Source organism: Scleropages formosus, chromosome 9 (assembly GCF_900964775.1).
Source record: "Scleropages formosus chromosome 9, fSclFor1.1, whole genome shotgun sequence".
NCBI classification, from domain to species: Eukaryota; Metazoa; Chordata; class Actinopteri; order Osteoglossiformes; family Osteoglossidae; genus Scleropages; species Scleropages formosus.
In genome coordinates, this window is record NC_041814.1 from 15,336,547 (window position 1) to 15,352,840 (window position 16,294).

At 42.0% G+C, this 16,294-nt stretch overlaps 1 protein-coding gene across 4 annotated transcripts in view; it reads left to right on the forward strand.

Annotated features, from left to right (window-relative positions):
• Window positions 1-16,294, forward strand: part of lrp8 (low density lipoprotein receptor-related protein 8, apolipoprotein e receptor) — a 103,268-nt gene that overhangs the window by 33,504 nt on the left and 53,470 nt on the right. For all 4 annotated transcript variants that reach the window (XM_018754178.1, XM_018754181.1, XM_018754179.1 and 1 more), the window contains exon 3: window positions 15,644-15,766. In XM_018754178.1, the coding sequence (XP_018609694.1) occupies window positions 15,644-15,766 (123 nt within the window). The remainder of the gene's footprint in view (window positions 1-15,643; window positions 15,767-16,294) is intronic.

Genomic DNA, 16,294 nt, shown 5'->3' on the forward strand with positions numbered 1-16,294 from the left:
TAATAAGGAATTAATGCTGTAAGTATGTACCAGTGGGAGGTGCAGTTTTTAGGACTGTCACCTTTTAATCTGAAGGTCGCTGGTTCAAATCAAACTCCTGCTGTAACACACTTAAGGTACTTACCTGAACTGTTCCAGTAAAAAAAATGACTCAGTTGTAAAAATGGTTTAAAAAAAAAAAAAAACTTGATTAGCATACAAAACATTGTAAGTTGCCTCGAAAAGAAACTTTAGATAAATGAAGAATGATAATATGGATGTGTTACAGTTTTTGTTGCTTTTGGAGAGCATTGTTCAATGTTCATCACAGAAATCTTGCAGTGTCCCAGGACGCATCACCAGTGACGTGACCTAGGGTCATGGGATTTTTTTGGGTCTTTCAACGTCAGACACCCTTGCCCAGGCAACCCAATCATGGTTAGTCAGGGCCCGGCCCATGTCAAGGTAGCTCTACCTTGAACCCACTGCTCACTTCTCTTGATCCACAGCCACCTAGATGCCCACTCTGCAACTTCAGTAACAGCTTCCTTCCCCTGACTGCTTGTGATGCCCAGCACACTGTAGGCTCTATGCAGCGACATTCCTGCAGATCTTCTGGTCAAACACCTTTCCCTCTAGCCTTTCAAGTAGCACTATTCCAGCTCCATATAATTCATCTTGTTTTCATTAGCTTCCTCCATGCATTATTCCCATGGGATTATAAACTGTAATAAGTAAATTTCTGACTGGGAGTTTTGTTCTTCTGGATTAAACCACGTCGTGTGGGACATTGGTTCCAACGTTGCGCTTCTCTTGTTGGAAGCATCATCAGGGAGCGGCCACATCTTGTAAAAGTTAGATGTGAAATGGAGTGTTTGACGAGGGTGGGTGTATTTATGGGCGGGAACGGGGTTGGAGGTCATAGCAGGTGGTCCTCATAGGTGGTGCCCCCCCCTGTGTTTTCCCTTTGCGCTGTTTCTTTCGTATTACAGGACAGCTTGCTGAAGCCTACGCGTTGTGATAAGTAAATTTCTGTCTGGAAACTTAAGACAACACAACAATGTCTAGCAGTTTTACTTTTTCACTCTCTCTGGCAAATGCTATGGCCTGGCTTGTTGACCAGCTGGTCCTACCATGTGCTAACCCCACACCTACAGGCTCTGTCAGAGCCTTGAGCACATGGTCATGGTGCCAGCAATTGCACCCTTCTCTTAGTGTTGTTGTGCAGGTGCTGCTGAGGATATGCTCCCATGTCCTTCTTTTTGGACATGACATAAGCATTGATGGAGAATCAATTTTTTTCTCACCTGAACAGGTTAGGTGGACTTGGAAGCATGTGATAGACCGCCTGCATCAAGAACTTGATAGAGGCTACGCACTCCAAAGGTCTTGGACCTCACTTTCCAGTGCATGTTCTCACCTTGTTAAATACATTTTATTTTTTTTTTCAGATAACTCCGAAACATATACACACACACACACACACACACACACACACACACACACACACACACTTTCTGAACGACTTGTCCCATTCGGGGTCGGGGGGGCCAGAGCCAACCTGGCAACACAGGGCGTAAGGCTGGATGGGAGGGGACACACCCAGGACAGGACGCCAGTCTGTCGCAAGGCACCCCAAGTGGGACTCAAACCTCAGACCCACCGGAGAGCAGGACCTGGTCCAACCCACTGCGCCCCCCTAACTCTGAAACACAAACATCAAAGAGTAATAATGGTGTATAGCTTGACTCATTCTAATTTGTTTTCTCTGATATAATTAAATATTAAAGCATAGTGAACTGCTTATTGGAATGTATTAGAATTCCTTGTAGCTTTTGTACATATTCATATTGTAACGATCTGCGTTACCGTGAGTTTGGGCAGGAAAACGGGTCTATTGTAAATACAGGTTGTCCCTGATTTTTGATGGGATTACGTTCCCCAAAACCCATCATACATCGAAAATATTGTAAGTCAAAAATGCATTTAATACATACCTCTGCGTGACAGACTGGGAGATGCGGATCGATGTCGCTGCCCAGCATTGCGAGAGAGTATCGCTCTGTGTATCGCTTGCCCAGGAAAAAAAATCTAAATTCAAATTTCAAAGTACGGTTTCTACTGAATGTCTATTGTCAGCTCACCATCGTAATGTTGAAAAAAAATCTAAAGTCAAACCATCGTAAATTGGGGACCACCTGTAGTTGTATTGTGGGATTGAAGTGTTCAGCCACTGGGGGAACTTACGGGGAGTATGGGGGGAGACCGTGTTTGCCAGTGAGAAAGGGAGACATCATGGGGGGTGCTAAGCAAGCTGGAAAGGCTGGCTGGAGGTAAAGGCCCTTGAGGAAAAGGGGTCCTCAGACCGAGAGCTTTATTTCCCTGTGTGCCGGTGTTCCGATAAACATTTGTAATGAGCCCTGTCTGTGCGTCTTTCTTCGCCCCATCCGAACCCAGAGTGATGCGCACCACAATATTCTTTGATTCAAAAAGAATTATGGTTTGTAGTTAAAATTGTGCACACGAGACCAGGGAATATGATTCCTCTGCATAAGAGTAATAGTAATACCAATATTAAGTTGCATGTTTAACTTGTGGAGTGTAACATTTCTTAGAGCTGTGGCCAATACTGGTGTGTGTGTTGGACATACCATGCAGTAAATCCTTGTGGGTGATGGAGGGGGGTGGTTTGGGTGGATTTTGCTCTGAGCTTTGAGCGGAGGGGAGGGCTTTATTGAGTCCTGGGCCAGTGTTGGGGACAGCATTAATTTTCAGGTTCAAAGCCTTTAGTCGTCATGCTGCTTGCGGGGGGGTGGGGGTTGGGGGTTGGGGAACCTCTGTAATGGCCAAAGAACAATGTCATTCTTTTCACTGTAGTGTGAGGGAGTTCAGTCATTTGCACTTGCATTTGCCAGTAATCCCTTATTTTAAACTCCCAGTTCTCAGTTCAGATGGTTCTTTGTCCAGCCAAAACTTTAGAACTGCAAATGTTATGTAAATATGTTGGTTTTCATGTTATTCTAGAAAAATACAACTTTGAATGTGTGACAACATCAGTAAAACCTTTTAAAGTTCTTAAACTGTGGTTCAAGCGTCGTAGAAATAAGAAAATTAAAATAATGAATAATAATAATGTAGAAAATATCCTGTCATTGCTGAAAAATCCTGACAGCCCAGTGACCTCCATGTACAGGCATTACTTCTGCTCTGACAGGTATGAACAATGTGTTTAAATAAGAAAAGCTGACTAAATCATTACATTCTTGAACCTTTGTGGTCAGCATTGTACAGGGTTAGAAACATGGACTGGATTTATATGTACAGACACTCATTCAGTGAAATTATGTGCATCTCCGACTATTTGAATTGTTTCGTAATTGGCTAAACACTCGCTACTCTTTTATACAGTTGGATTCTTAGGGATGAAATTCATGTTTAAGACCTTGCTCAAGGGTACAACTGCTGGGCTTCTCCTTGAACTGTCAGCTTCAGTTTTTTTCAGAAATTCGTGTATTTTGCCATTAGGCTAGCATTCTGTTCCTTCTTGTTTTTAGCATTCTTGAAATTTTATTTCTGGTTGCCTTTTTTTTTTTTTTTTTCCTCCCCCCCCTTTTTCAAAAAAAAAAAGAAAAAAACTTCACTTTTAAATATAAAGGTTATGCAAAAATGAAAACTAAACATGTCTATAACTAACGTAGGTATCAGACTAACTGCATTTGTGTGACTGCTTGATATAATATATTTGTTGAGGTGGCCTCTCAAAAGCATTTCCAGCAATACCAAAATCAGTTGTAGCTGGTGAAAACTTGAAAAATCCATTACTATACATCATGCAGCTTTTTTAGATGAATATGTAGCTGATCTAAATATTCCTTGTTGAACACTTAAAGTAAATTTCATGTGTCTTTTGTTGCATGAAAATTTCATTTACAAAGTCCCACTTGGGGTGCTTTGCGACGGACTGGCGTCCCGTCCTGGGTGTGTCCCCTCCCCCTCCAGCCTTACGCCCTGTGTTGCCGGGTAGGCTCCGGTTCCCTGTGACCCTGTATGGGACAAGCGGTTCAGAAAGTGTGTGTGTATTTTTTTTCAGTTTTTTCCTCAGTTGAAAGTAAGAATGTTGGTTAATGCTCTCATTGACCAGATCTAATGCATTACACCAGAAAGCGTCTGTATATTTTCTACTGTCTATGGTAATCGTTATGGTTATTAGTGGCAAGCCCTTTCTCTTGGCCTCAGTGCTCCCTCTATAACTGGCAGTATAACTAGCTTTCCAGTAGCAGTTTTAGCTGATGCAGTTGAGTCTTTGTTGCATCAAGGTTATTGGTTCCCAAGGCCAGATATGCATCTACAGATGAGTGGAGACATTGAAACCTGTGTCACATTTCATCCTCTTTTTGTGCAGGTTGACTGTCCTCAGGGCATTTTGGGAAATCAGGGAGTTTAAAGGTAGAGCGAGTGGTTTGTACTTCTTCATCCCTTGGCTCAGTGCACACGCTACCAGTTGAAAGGACAGTGCTGCTCCTTCTGTGATCGTGTACTCATTGAAGTACTTTATAGCTGAAGCTTCATGGAGACATTTACATTTTTTCTCCACTTAGCTGAGGCTTTTCTCCAAAGTGACTTCCAGTGTTAGGCTACATACAATTTTTTAAACATTTATACAGTTGATAACAGCAGGTACTAGGCTTGTTGTCAGAAGGGTCTTTTGTCAAACTTCTACTCGTCTGAGAAATGCACAGTTCTCTTTGCATTTCACTGCATGCTTGCCTTTTTCTTGGGGTGAGCAACGTGCACTTTTTGGCATTGCTGTGATTTTATTTTCAGTTGAAACTCTTAAAAACTCCTTTAGTGGTGACTGTCTTAGGCTGGCTCTGAGCTTCTGTCACGGTCGTCGTTTCCGATGGCCAGCCCCATTCGTCAGCCACTTGCAGGCCTCTTGCCAAATCGTGAAGGGGTTGCCCATGCTCTGCTTCGTCAAAGCACCACTCCTTCGTATTCTGGGATAGCCCTGACTGGGCACAGGGACACAGTGTTTTGTTGGCCAGTCTTTTGGCGGAGTGGAGGCCGGTCAGGTTCCACTTTGCTACCCATTTTTTGTGCTCTGTGTTTGTCTCCCCAGTCAATGCAGTGTAGGTTCCAACCCCTGTAGGCATGCAGAGGAAGGATTGGGGCAGCATTGCTTTCTACCCCCTGTGCTGTACAGTCAAATGAATGCTCACATGAACTCCATTACCTCTTCACTGAGACCTGTGTAACAGCTTAGGCAATTGCTGAGCTCTCTTTGAACAGGATCTACTTGACTAAGAATATAAAATCCCTTCCGTGCCACTGTTGTGACGATCCATGTGACCAGTGAGCTTCTTGCGTGTCACAGGATCTGTCACCGTGCCACACAATTTGCTTGGAAAGTGCCGTGAAGTTGAGAACCGAAGACACAATATGCGTGTAAGCTGTTTAGGTTGTCTGTCTTTGTTATGCTCGCTCCGTTTGTTCGAGCATCTGCTTTGAGTGCAGTAAGGTGCCTGAGGAGAATCAATTAGGCAAAACTTTCAGTGCTTATTTCAGTCTTACAATGCAGTTAATCAAGCAGGGAATATACTGTAGAAGAAGCAAGCAAAGTTCCAGGGTTCTGAACTTATTCACAGTTACTGAGTCGTCGTATGCATGTTGTGTTGCCAGTTTTCCAACTGCTCCGCTCGAGGCGTGAATGACAAAGCAGGCACACGTAACCTGCAGCTGAAAGTAGGACGTTTTTATAATCATTACAAAGGATCACCAGCTCCTTAAGCTGTTATGTTACTTCAAATGGGCTATTACTTCTAATCATGAAAAAAGACAATTGTTAAGTCTTTTAAGGTTTTAGAAGGGATTCCAGAGTGGAGGAACGCCGTGTAGTCGGAAATGGAATTACATCAAAAAGCTACGATTACGATAAAATCAGTTCCCAGCTCTTTTCATCGGAAACTCAGGTACACCAAACAAGCCTGTCTTGAGAAGAACTGGCGTGTAATATTTTGAAGAATCTCTTTGACAGATGTGCTGCTTGAACATGCTTCTCAGGCAGCTGGTTCCTCTGTGACTGAACATTTTTAATAACAGATGCCCTTTAGATGTATTTTTCCATTTGTTTGCTTAAATTGTTTAAACCAGTTATCTCTGAAAGCCAGAGTTCAGCCATCCCTAAGCTCCTCAAGCAAAAGAAGCCTAGACTAGACCAGAAATAGTGAGACGGCTCACCTGCTAGGGGCACTCCTGTTGATCTGGGAGCCTTCCCCCACTTTCACCCCACCGTCTCACTCGTTGTGTTGCCTTTGATAGCCACTGAATCCGATTTGGCAAGGTTTGCGGTGAGCCCCCCTTGCTGAGCCATGAATCAGAAAAGGGGGAAAGAGGATAAAGAGAGGGTTCTCTGCATTTTTGTTAACCGGAGTGGAGCTGTGAAACTTTGATGAGGTATTTGCATCTTGGACGTCTATGAAGAGCTGGCCTTTGTTCATAGGGCCCAAAGCAGTGACACTGCACCCCTCATCATACCCTCCTCCTCCTGGCATTCCGCTGGAGGAAGCAGAGGACAAGTCCAGATGCTCAAACCTGTCATGTTAGGCAGAGCACCTGCAACTTGTGCAGCTCTTGCTTTCATCAACTCACTGCAGAAGAGCAGGCGACTGAATCTCTCCTGGGTGCTCCTGATCGCTACACTAAGAGCTACACAGCCCTGGCCACGGTTCCCTTTAACGACAAAATTCAGCCAGAAGTTGGAGCATGAGGCCGTGTCTGACTTGCTGACGAGGACATGGGGCAAAGCGGGGGGTTTATTGGTATTCCCATGGTGAGGGTAGTCCTGGATACGCTTAGGTGACTGGAAACCATTCAGACAGAGGAAGCTACTGAACTTACTTGTCCAGCTCAATCTCATACCAATGCAGTCACCCAGGCCCTGCAATAATGGGGAATTTCTGATCATCCCATTAAAAATGCGGGGGGGGGGGCAAACACGGAGCTTAATTTAATTTTCAGTTCACTTGCAGATATTTAGTTATTCAAATACTTGGTATATTAATTCAGATGGCTCCACAAACCCCTCCAAGGCGTAGCACTCTGCTAGGTTTTTTATAATTACTGTGAGGCATGGCTTTTGACAAAATAAAAACATTTATAAATTTGAATATATTTATTTGGGAGATACTGTTGTGAAACATTTTTGGAAGCCATTGAGGGTTGCAACATGCTTCTGCCCATGTTTTCATATAAAATATTCTGCATGTTTTCCTGTTGACTTGCACAGGAGAATTGTATATAAATCAAAGCCTTGCCTGACAATTCCCAGAGCAATTTGTACAATGAGTTTTAAATTATTAATCTTTGAAATTTATTGATTCCCTTGAGTAAATTTATGCTGTTACATTTGTTTCTGTTTCCGTCAGCAGGAAGGCATTTAAATGGGTTTTGGGGGATCTAATTTCTAGCGCTTTCCATTTTTTAAACAGAACTTAAAATTCCTGGTTGCTGTGGAAGGGGATGCTTTCTGGCAAAATGTATATGGTGTGTCATTTGCCTCAATTAGCTTTCTTATGTTAACTGGACAATGATCCAGATTCTTCAGGAATGGGCAAACAAAGGGTTGTGTGTCTGTGTGTGCGCTCACATGTGTGCATGTCCTGGTACATGGGTTTTCCGCGACGAGTGGCAAGAACGGAAATGTGGCGATCGGTGCCAGACTTCATGAGCGATTAATAGATCAGCACGTGCACTGTAAGCAGACCACTGCAGGTGGACTCCCCCACCCCCTGACCCCCAAATGGTGGTTGGGCAGCCAAACCATCGTTACAACAAACAGTGGGATAAAGAGCTGGGCCAAGGAGGAAACAAAGAAAAGCAAGCAGGCCAGCAGAGCCGGGGCGCAGGGGGTGGGAGGCTAGAATTTATATTGCCTTGTGAAGCATCAGCACACTGGCACAGCACTTCATGCTCAGAGAGCCGCTGTCCTCCACCTCAGAGAAAATAATTACACTGTGTTGTCACAGAAATCTCAGGGCAGCTCGTATCAGCTGCCGAATTTTTATGTGTGGTCCCTCCTGCCGAGAAGGCTAACCTCTTTGTGCACTACCTCACTCTTCGCTGATTGGTAATTGTAATTGGAATCCATCTCTTTTTGTCAGTACAGTAAATTTGTTCTTGCATTTTTTGCTTTTGCTTTATAATCTCAGCCTCTGTCATCATGCTGTTTAAACGCAAGCTGACCGTAGTGTCTTGAGTGTTAATGATGTACTTGATGAAAAAAATTTTATTTGAGATGCATGTGGTAGAATGCACTTTTTTTGTGACAATTATAAAATAAGTGTCTAGTTTTTCCTGGAGCACTACAAAAAATTATTTGGAGAAATTTTCAGTTTCTTTTGTGAACATGCTTTCTTTTTATTTTCCATTTTTTTTTTTAAATTTTTTTCCACATTTCTAGATTTATCCTGTACATTTGCTAAACACTATTTTCTATCAGAGGTGGGACACATTCATACTTTGTTGTCCATGGTAAATCAGGTGGAACCACAGGTAATGCCTTCAAAAGCAAAATATTCATCTGCTACTGTGAAGATGAATTGAAGCTTGCATGCTGACAAATACAGTACAACACTTCCACCAGTCAATGGATTCTGGATTTCTGGAAGTCCTGTCTGTCATTCATGCTTTACTCCTGGTTAATGCTGTAGTGTCTCAATGAAGTCATAGATCAAAAAATCTGTTCCTATGTCCCCCAGCCAAGAGATGGGTCTTTGGGAAAACTTAAGCAGCAGCTGGCATGTGGCTGCCATGCATTCTTTTTTCATAGCTGTTTTAATGCTCTGTTTCTCTCCATGAGTACTGAACCTATATCTGGGGACATCTGGCAAGTTGGCAATAACCACAGGGGTATTTCTGACAGCACTGGAACCTCTGTAGCACCCTGCTGACAACTAGAAGGAAAGGGTTGGCTGGAGGGTCATGGGGGTTTCACTGATGGATGGAATTCAAATGCTTACCGATCCAACGAAATTGGAGCCGAGAGAGAAGCAGGGCCTGGGAGGAGGGTCACTCTCATTTTCAGATAATTTGAAACTCACAGCTGCACGTCAGACATCTGCCCCATCATACCACAAAACCTAATGCAGGGATTGTAGGTCAAAGGAAGTGGGCGTCACAAGACCCATGGAACTCCTGCTGCGTCTTCTGGGCACCCCATGTGATCCTCAAGTGGATCGGGCAGCAGAGGTCTTTTTCCCAATTTTAGATCACCTTTTGTAGCCCCAATTTTAGTGTTTTGTCTTTCCACTTCAGTGGCATAATGATGTGATATGATGTGCTGTGCTGTCACTGCACTCAACATGTTCAGCAAAATATTTCCACAAAAGTGAGGTGAGATGAGTATCTCTTACTGATTGGTTTCCTTTTACTGGAAGTTGTCTGTTAAGGTTATTGTTAATAATTGTAAGAGATCGGCTGAATTATTCCTTGATTTTGACATTTTCTTATCTTCACAGCATAGAGTGACCAATGTTTTTACTTGGGCGGGAGCACAAATCCCTACTTTCGGCAGGGTATATAGCTAGGTGTAAGGAAAGTGTTTCATACTGGGATAAATTGTGGGAAAAAATAAAATACCTCACTCACACCTGCCAGGAATTCTTGAGAATGAATGATTCTCACCTGTCAGATTGCACTTTGTCTCCACTGTATGTCAGGCAGCTTCCTCTTCACCTCGTGGACGAGATCAGACTTTTGAGTTACTTGCCCTTCCATGGTTGTTAGACTCTGTTCATCGCAGGATGTCATACTATGCCATGAGGCTACAGGAAAGGCAGACTGCAGTTCAGGGCTGTGTGTTGGATTGGGCATAGCCAGACTTGGTTGTCACTAAACTACTTTGTAGTGGTTTTCCTTAATTACAGCTCTGTTTCCATGTACAGTAATCACATTCAATCTCCCCCCACTGTTCTGTATCCACATTAACAACGGCTTTTGTTTGCAGCCTAATTAGAAAGGCTCTCTAAGGCTAATACAGTTATTCTCTAAAAAGCCCTCACACATACTTTCTTTGATTATATATTCTGCAAAACAACAGCAGTCGTGTTTGAACACAGATATGTGTATAACCCCCACTTGGTAAATCTCACGCAGAAAGACAAGGTAATTAATTATGTTGTAGCTCAAATATTCCAATTAATTTGTATTGATTTAATTTTGAAGAAAGTGGATTGTCCATCTGTAGCATGTCTGGCATCCTGACAGAAAAAGAGGAAAAGGTTGCTGAAGTGTGAACTTGGTCATAAGGCGATCACAAAGGACTACGGGCAGTCCTAATTAGATAACTTGGTCTGTGCTGGACACGTGTTTGATTGAAGATCCCAGTTTGGCAAGGAGGCAGAGGGGAGAGCTGGAGCCAGAACAAACTTTTTTTATTTTTTTATTTTAAATAAACACACCAAGTTATTCTTCCCTCCTCCACTCCATCTGTTTGTTTTTTTTTTTTCTGCAGTTTTCTAAATTTATCTCATGTCAGGATGCTGCCCACTAATGCAATGCTTACATAATCTGCACAACTGATTTACCTGCAGTATTTGTACTGTTGACCCTGGACACTATACTGGTTTAACAAGCCTGGAAGAAATGATTTGAAGCATCTGTGGCCCATCATCCTGGGTGAATAGTTCTGGAACCCCCCTCATCTTGTTGTACTTCTGCCACATCTACAGGCCTTAATGCAGCTCTTCACGTCTTCCTCAGATTACTCCACTGTAACATTTATGCACAGAGATATTAAATAGAAGAATCCACTGAATTTTTGTGGTTTTGTAGATTGTTCATTATATTTACTTGTCTTGGAAAGTGGGCACAATATTAATTGACGCTTCATAAGTAATAAAACAAAGCTTCCCAGATTTGTCTTTCTGGTTCAATCTTTAAAGAATAGCAAGCAAAAAATCTTAATCTGCCTTTCACTTTTTACATTATAAAAGAAAGGGTCTTGTTAAAACATGTATCTGTCTGATATTTTGGATGCTTCCATTATATGACAGCCTGTTTAAGTCAGTCTGAGGTGGTTTTGATTTGAGTGTTGCTGCTTAAGAAGGTAGAATAAACACTCAACACATCAACAGACACTTTTACTCAATGTTTCTGTTGAGGTTTGACTAGTTGTAGAATGCAGAAATGAACATAACTTCTGTAATTCAGCCATAAATCTTCTTGTGTTATAAAGATGGACAAAAAGGGAGGGTGAAAAGGTGGAAACCATTGCTAACTAAGTAGAACATTAATGCTCGTCTCTCATTTGCCAAGAAGCACTTGGATGATCTCCAAGCCTTCTGGGAGAATCTTATATGGACAGATGAGTCAAAAGTGGAGCTTTTTATTTCTGATGTGAAATAAACACAGTATTCTGCAGTAAGAATATCATCAAATGTGGTGGTGATGTGATGGTGTGGGGTTGCTTGGCTGCCTTAGGACCTGGACGATTTGCCATAATTGAAGTAACCATGAATTTTGCTTTGTGTCACAAAATTCGTAAGGAGAATGTCCAGCCACCCGTCTCTAAGCTGAAGTTAAAGCGTAGTTGGATTATTCAGCAACACAATGATCCAAAACACGAAAACAAGTCCACATCAGAATGGCTGAGTGGAAGCAAAATTAGTTTTGGTGTGGCCTATTCAAATTCCAGACCTACACCCAATACAGATGCTGTGGCAAATACCTGAAAGGAAGGCAGGCATGCTTGTCCTTCAGTTTGGCATGTCTTCTTTCTGGAAGGTGAGGGGTTTGTCTCTGCATTGCCCCAGGAACTTTGAACTTTTCTAATTGTTTCTTCAGCCCCCTAGGAGTTCTTGCTTCCAAGCGCTGCGTATACATACATACAAACAAATAGAACATTACTTTAAAGTTATCTCAGAATTTCTTTGCCCTTTTGCAAAAGGAATTTTTAGTCATTAATAACATTGTGCTCAGAATGAAGTTTGGATTTGCTGAATGAAATTGTTTTCCATTGCTTGGTCACAGTCTCTTGAATGAGACTTCAGTTGCACCCATAAACACAGCTCTATGTGTGACTTGAGCAGTTTTAATTGATTTCATTGTTCAAGGACATACCAGCAAGATCCCTTCCGGGACTTAAACCAGGAAACTTTGGGTTAATTGTATTAACCACTATGCTACATGCTGCCTTAAACGTGTCTTGATACAGTGGCCTCTAGATTAACTTTTAGAAGTCCTGCTTGTGACATTTTCTGTCAACAGCGCACAAGTGGAGTATCATACTTCTCAGCTTCACATCCCTGCTCCTCTGTGGATGGGACAGATCTGTGTCCGTAGAGTCTACTTGTGAGATGTCTGCAGCAGACAAAACCAAAGCACAATTTTTTTTTTATTTCTTTGAGGGTAGGAATACTTACCTATTAATTACCTAAAGATAAACAAGCAATATCTTTTCCATTTTTCATCATTAGATGTTTAGTTGATTTTAATAAGCATTATTGTGATCCACACTTGTATGTTTACGTGGGTAGTTGTCCAGTAAGTGTATCAGAGTTCCTCCATCTGGGTTAATCACACTCTTTCAAATGGGTAGAACTGATATAGATATCAATGTTTTGTTCTGTCTAGCTTTGAAGAACAATATTTTCCTTTCCTTTGGTAAGAGAGGAAATAGGGTAAGGCAATCGGCTGGAAGCTATGGTCCTTGAATCCTAAAAGAACAACTGATTGTCTGAGAACAAGACATAACTGAAAAAAATGTCAATCGAGGATCTCATTGACCCCCTGGGCCATATAATCTAGAAAACATCAGTGCCTCTTAGCTCAGGCTGGTGCTCTGCCCTCAGGTATGAGACAGATGGACAATCCCAATTACAGAGTACTACCTTGAGGATCAAGCAAGTAACACTTTTCTTTGAGCCTATGCATGCTCCGATCTTCAGATTTTTATTCTAACATGCCTTCTGTGTTATTTTAACTTTCAGTTTTTTCAGGAATCCCCAGTAATTCTGTGTGTAACTAGGGATATGAGAGAATGTTTCTGCTCCCCTTGTATAAGGAATAATACATGAAATGTAGGCCACACACCCTTCAGATGACCGAAGAGACTGAGACAACTTAATATGGCATTGGCTGCAGAGCGCAACCCAGAGCAGGTAATTGCGTCAAATCATTACTGTTTTTAGTCTGACAAAACAACAGCTGAGATTGTTGGCAAATGTACAGGGGACTGTTCAAATTTGAATAGATCAGGAACTTCTGACAAGGCTCCAAGCACAGTATTTCCTGTCACAATAAAAAAACTCAGTATCTCACTAATATCGGTTTCTTAGAAAAGTATAAAGCATGATCACCTTAGGCACTTGCTCTGGACAATTTGCTTTGAGTCCTTGAGACAAAGATTGGGAGAACGAGAGGAGGGATTGTGGGTAATTAAGTTATAGGTCAGTCTGTGTGGAGCTTCCAGTATCCTCCGAACTCTCTGCTGCAGTGGACCACTCTTTAGCTTCAGAGAGAACACCGGTCCCAATTCCTGTCACCATCCTCTTCTGGTTACGCTTGATCCCCTGAGGCTGACGAAAGAAAGGTGTCATCTCTTGGACTTGCATGGCAAGCCGCTTGTTATCAGGCTGTTGAGGTTGGGAGGTGGAGGTCGTTAGATGAAATCTTGATAGCATGACTGGGGGGCTGTAGCCGGGGATTAGCTCAGTCTCTCTGGAGGAGTAATTCCATTACAGGAAGGCTCTGCACACACCTCTCCTCTAATCTTCAGCTCTGTGGTGTTTTCTTCATACCTCTTCTGCTTGCTGCTTTTTTTTTTTTTTTTTTATCTCTTCTCAACACTCCACTTATTTAATCGTTCTTTTCCCTCCTTCTCCCTCTCTTTTATTCTTTTATATGAATTTCATTGAAATGATGAGGATTAAATGTGAGACCTGTTAGATGCATAGAAACAGTGAACAAAAGGATGAATCAGGCAGTTTGGTGCTGTCAACTTGCTGCATAGGCTTAGGTTTTGTTCCACTTGGTGGGATTTGTCTTTGCCTGTAATGCCCTAAAGCCTGTATGCTAAAACAGTTTTGTGTGTACCAGGCAATTCTTCTTTAATACTTACCTGGAGATGGGGTGCAGTGGCGCAGTGGGTTGGACCAGGTCCTGCTCTCCAGTGTGTCTGGGGTTCGAGTCCCGCTTGGGGTGCCTTACGACAGACTGGCGTCCCGTCCTGGGGTGTGTCCCCTCCCCCTCCGGCCTTACGCCCTGTGTTGACGGGTAGGCTCCGGTTCCCCGCAACCCTGTATGGGACAAGCAGTTCAGAAAGTGTGTGTGTGGGTGTGTGTACTTACCTGGACTTGAAGGTTGTCTGTATCTGAAATGCATAACAAGAAAATCATGTCTTTGGCATTAGGTTCATGTGACTGGCTTTATTTGCAGTTTGCTGTTTGCCTAACTGTGAGCTGAGGTCAAATATACTTTTTGTCTTTTTCTTAGGTTGACCTGTTTTTTTTTTTTTTTTTGTACATTTGGACCCTTTCACACATGGACTACATAGTTTGAGATTGGCAGATGGCAAGTGCATCAAAAGGTTCTGACTGTTTTATGACATGCTTATAACAGTGCTTGTACAGTTTAGCTCCTTTTCCTAAGTGATGTGTGGTCCACATAGGCAGATAAAAACTGATTTGAATGCCTCTTAGTTTTTATAGTCTCTTATTTTGCATGATTATGGCTGTAATGGCTCCCTGAAGAGGGTGTTATGTCATTCTGGTACTTGAAAACTTATGTGCATTCTAACTACATAAAGCACATAGTTTTTTTTTTTTTTTTTTTTTTTTGTATGAAGGGCAGGGGGAAATGGATGGCTTAACTGCTGACATTTTGAAGGGAGGAATCTGAATACTTTTAGGAACCCCAGCTGAACTGCTACACTCCTCCACCTCTGCCCTCTTGGTGGTCCCATGCAGAAGAGGCCTAAAATCAAAAGCACAAAGGTTTTTTTTTTTTTTTATTTATTTTAAATTCTGGCTCCAATGTGGTGTAATGACCTCCCTTACTCACTCAGGACTGCTGAATCTCTCTCACTACTGAAGAAGAGTCACTGCTCTTCTAATTTCTGATGTGCTCCATAAATGTGTATTATTTTACCTGTTTAATAATAATATAAAAAAAAAACCATATGCATCTGCTCCTGTAATGTGCTGGTTTATTTGGTAATATGTGACCAATCGTGTCTGCATGTCTCTCTTTCTGTTGATGTGTTGCACTTTTTGTATTGTTGTCATAGATGTTTGTCCCTTTCCTCAAAGTGTCTGCTAAATGAATAAATGTAAATGCAATGACTGAAGGACAAAATCCTGCAAGAACTGGCATACAGAAGGAAGTGTGTGAGAACAGGGAGCATTAATCCTAGGAAGGTTTTGCTGAAATGAAAAGGGCATTGTGTTTTACAGAATGCTTGCTTTTGGTTTCCCGAAGTCATTTCATAAAAACAGTTAGAAATCAAATATCATCATCTAATATCACAGCCCCATGACCCAGTTACCACATGAACATTTTAAAAGGAACCTTCTTGGCTATAATTTATACATGAGTTTGCCTAAAATATTAGCACTGAGTTTTGTAATATAACATTAACCTTGCCCTCTTCCCACCTTTATCCAAACAGCAAAAAAGACCTGTGCCGCCACGGACTTCACATGCAAGAATGGACAATGTGTCCCTGAGCGATGGCGCTGTGACGGGGAGCCAGAGTGTCCGGATGGCTCGGATGAGGCAGAGGCTACCTGCAGTAAGTAACTCCCGGGGAACAAGAGGGAAGGCATTGAAACTTACAGTTTTTGTGAACTATTTTATCTAGAATTAGACTTGCATTGCAGTTTTTTTTTCTTGATTTTTAGTTTACTTCTCCAGTCACCTAATTATACATCTGGAAATTTTGTGGCTGTATTTCTGTGGAATCAACTCACAGCTGCTTAACCACTGACCTTATATGATCATCTTATACATTTTATATTCTGTCCATTAATTAGTTTCACACTGTTAATTTGGAAATTAGTTTTTACTTTGCACAAAAATCATGGATGACCATATTCAAGAGAACTTTGAGCAAGACTTTCTACATTTAGTGTGCAGCATTTATAGCGACTTCCACGCAGTTCAGCTTTGTTCAGCAGTCACAGCAGGTGGGGGGAAAACACTGTCAGCTCATTGCAGTGTTGTGCTGCAGTGTTTTGTAACTGGTTGAATTTTAACCACATGGTTGATTTGTTGTGTCTGCTGTTGTTTCTGCTTAAATGAATTTGTGAATTACTAAATT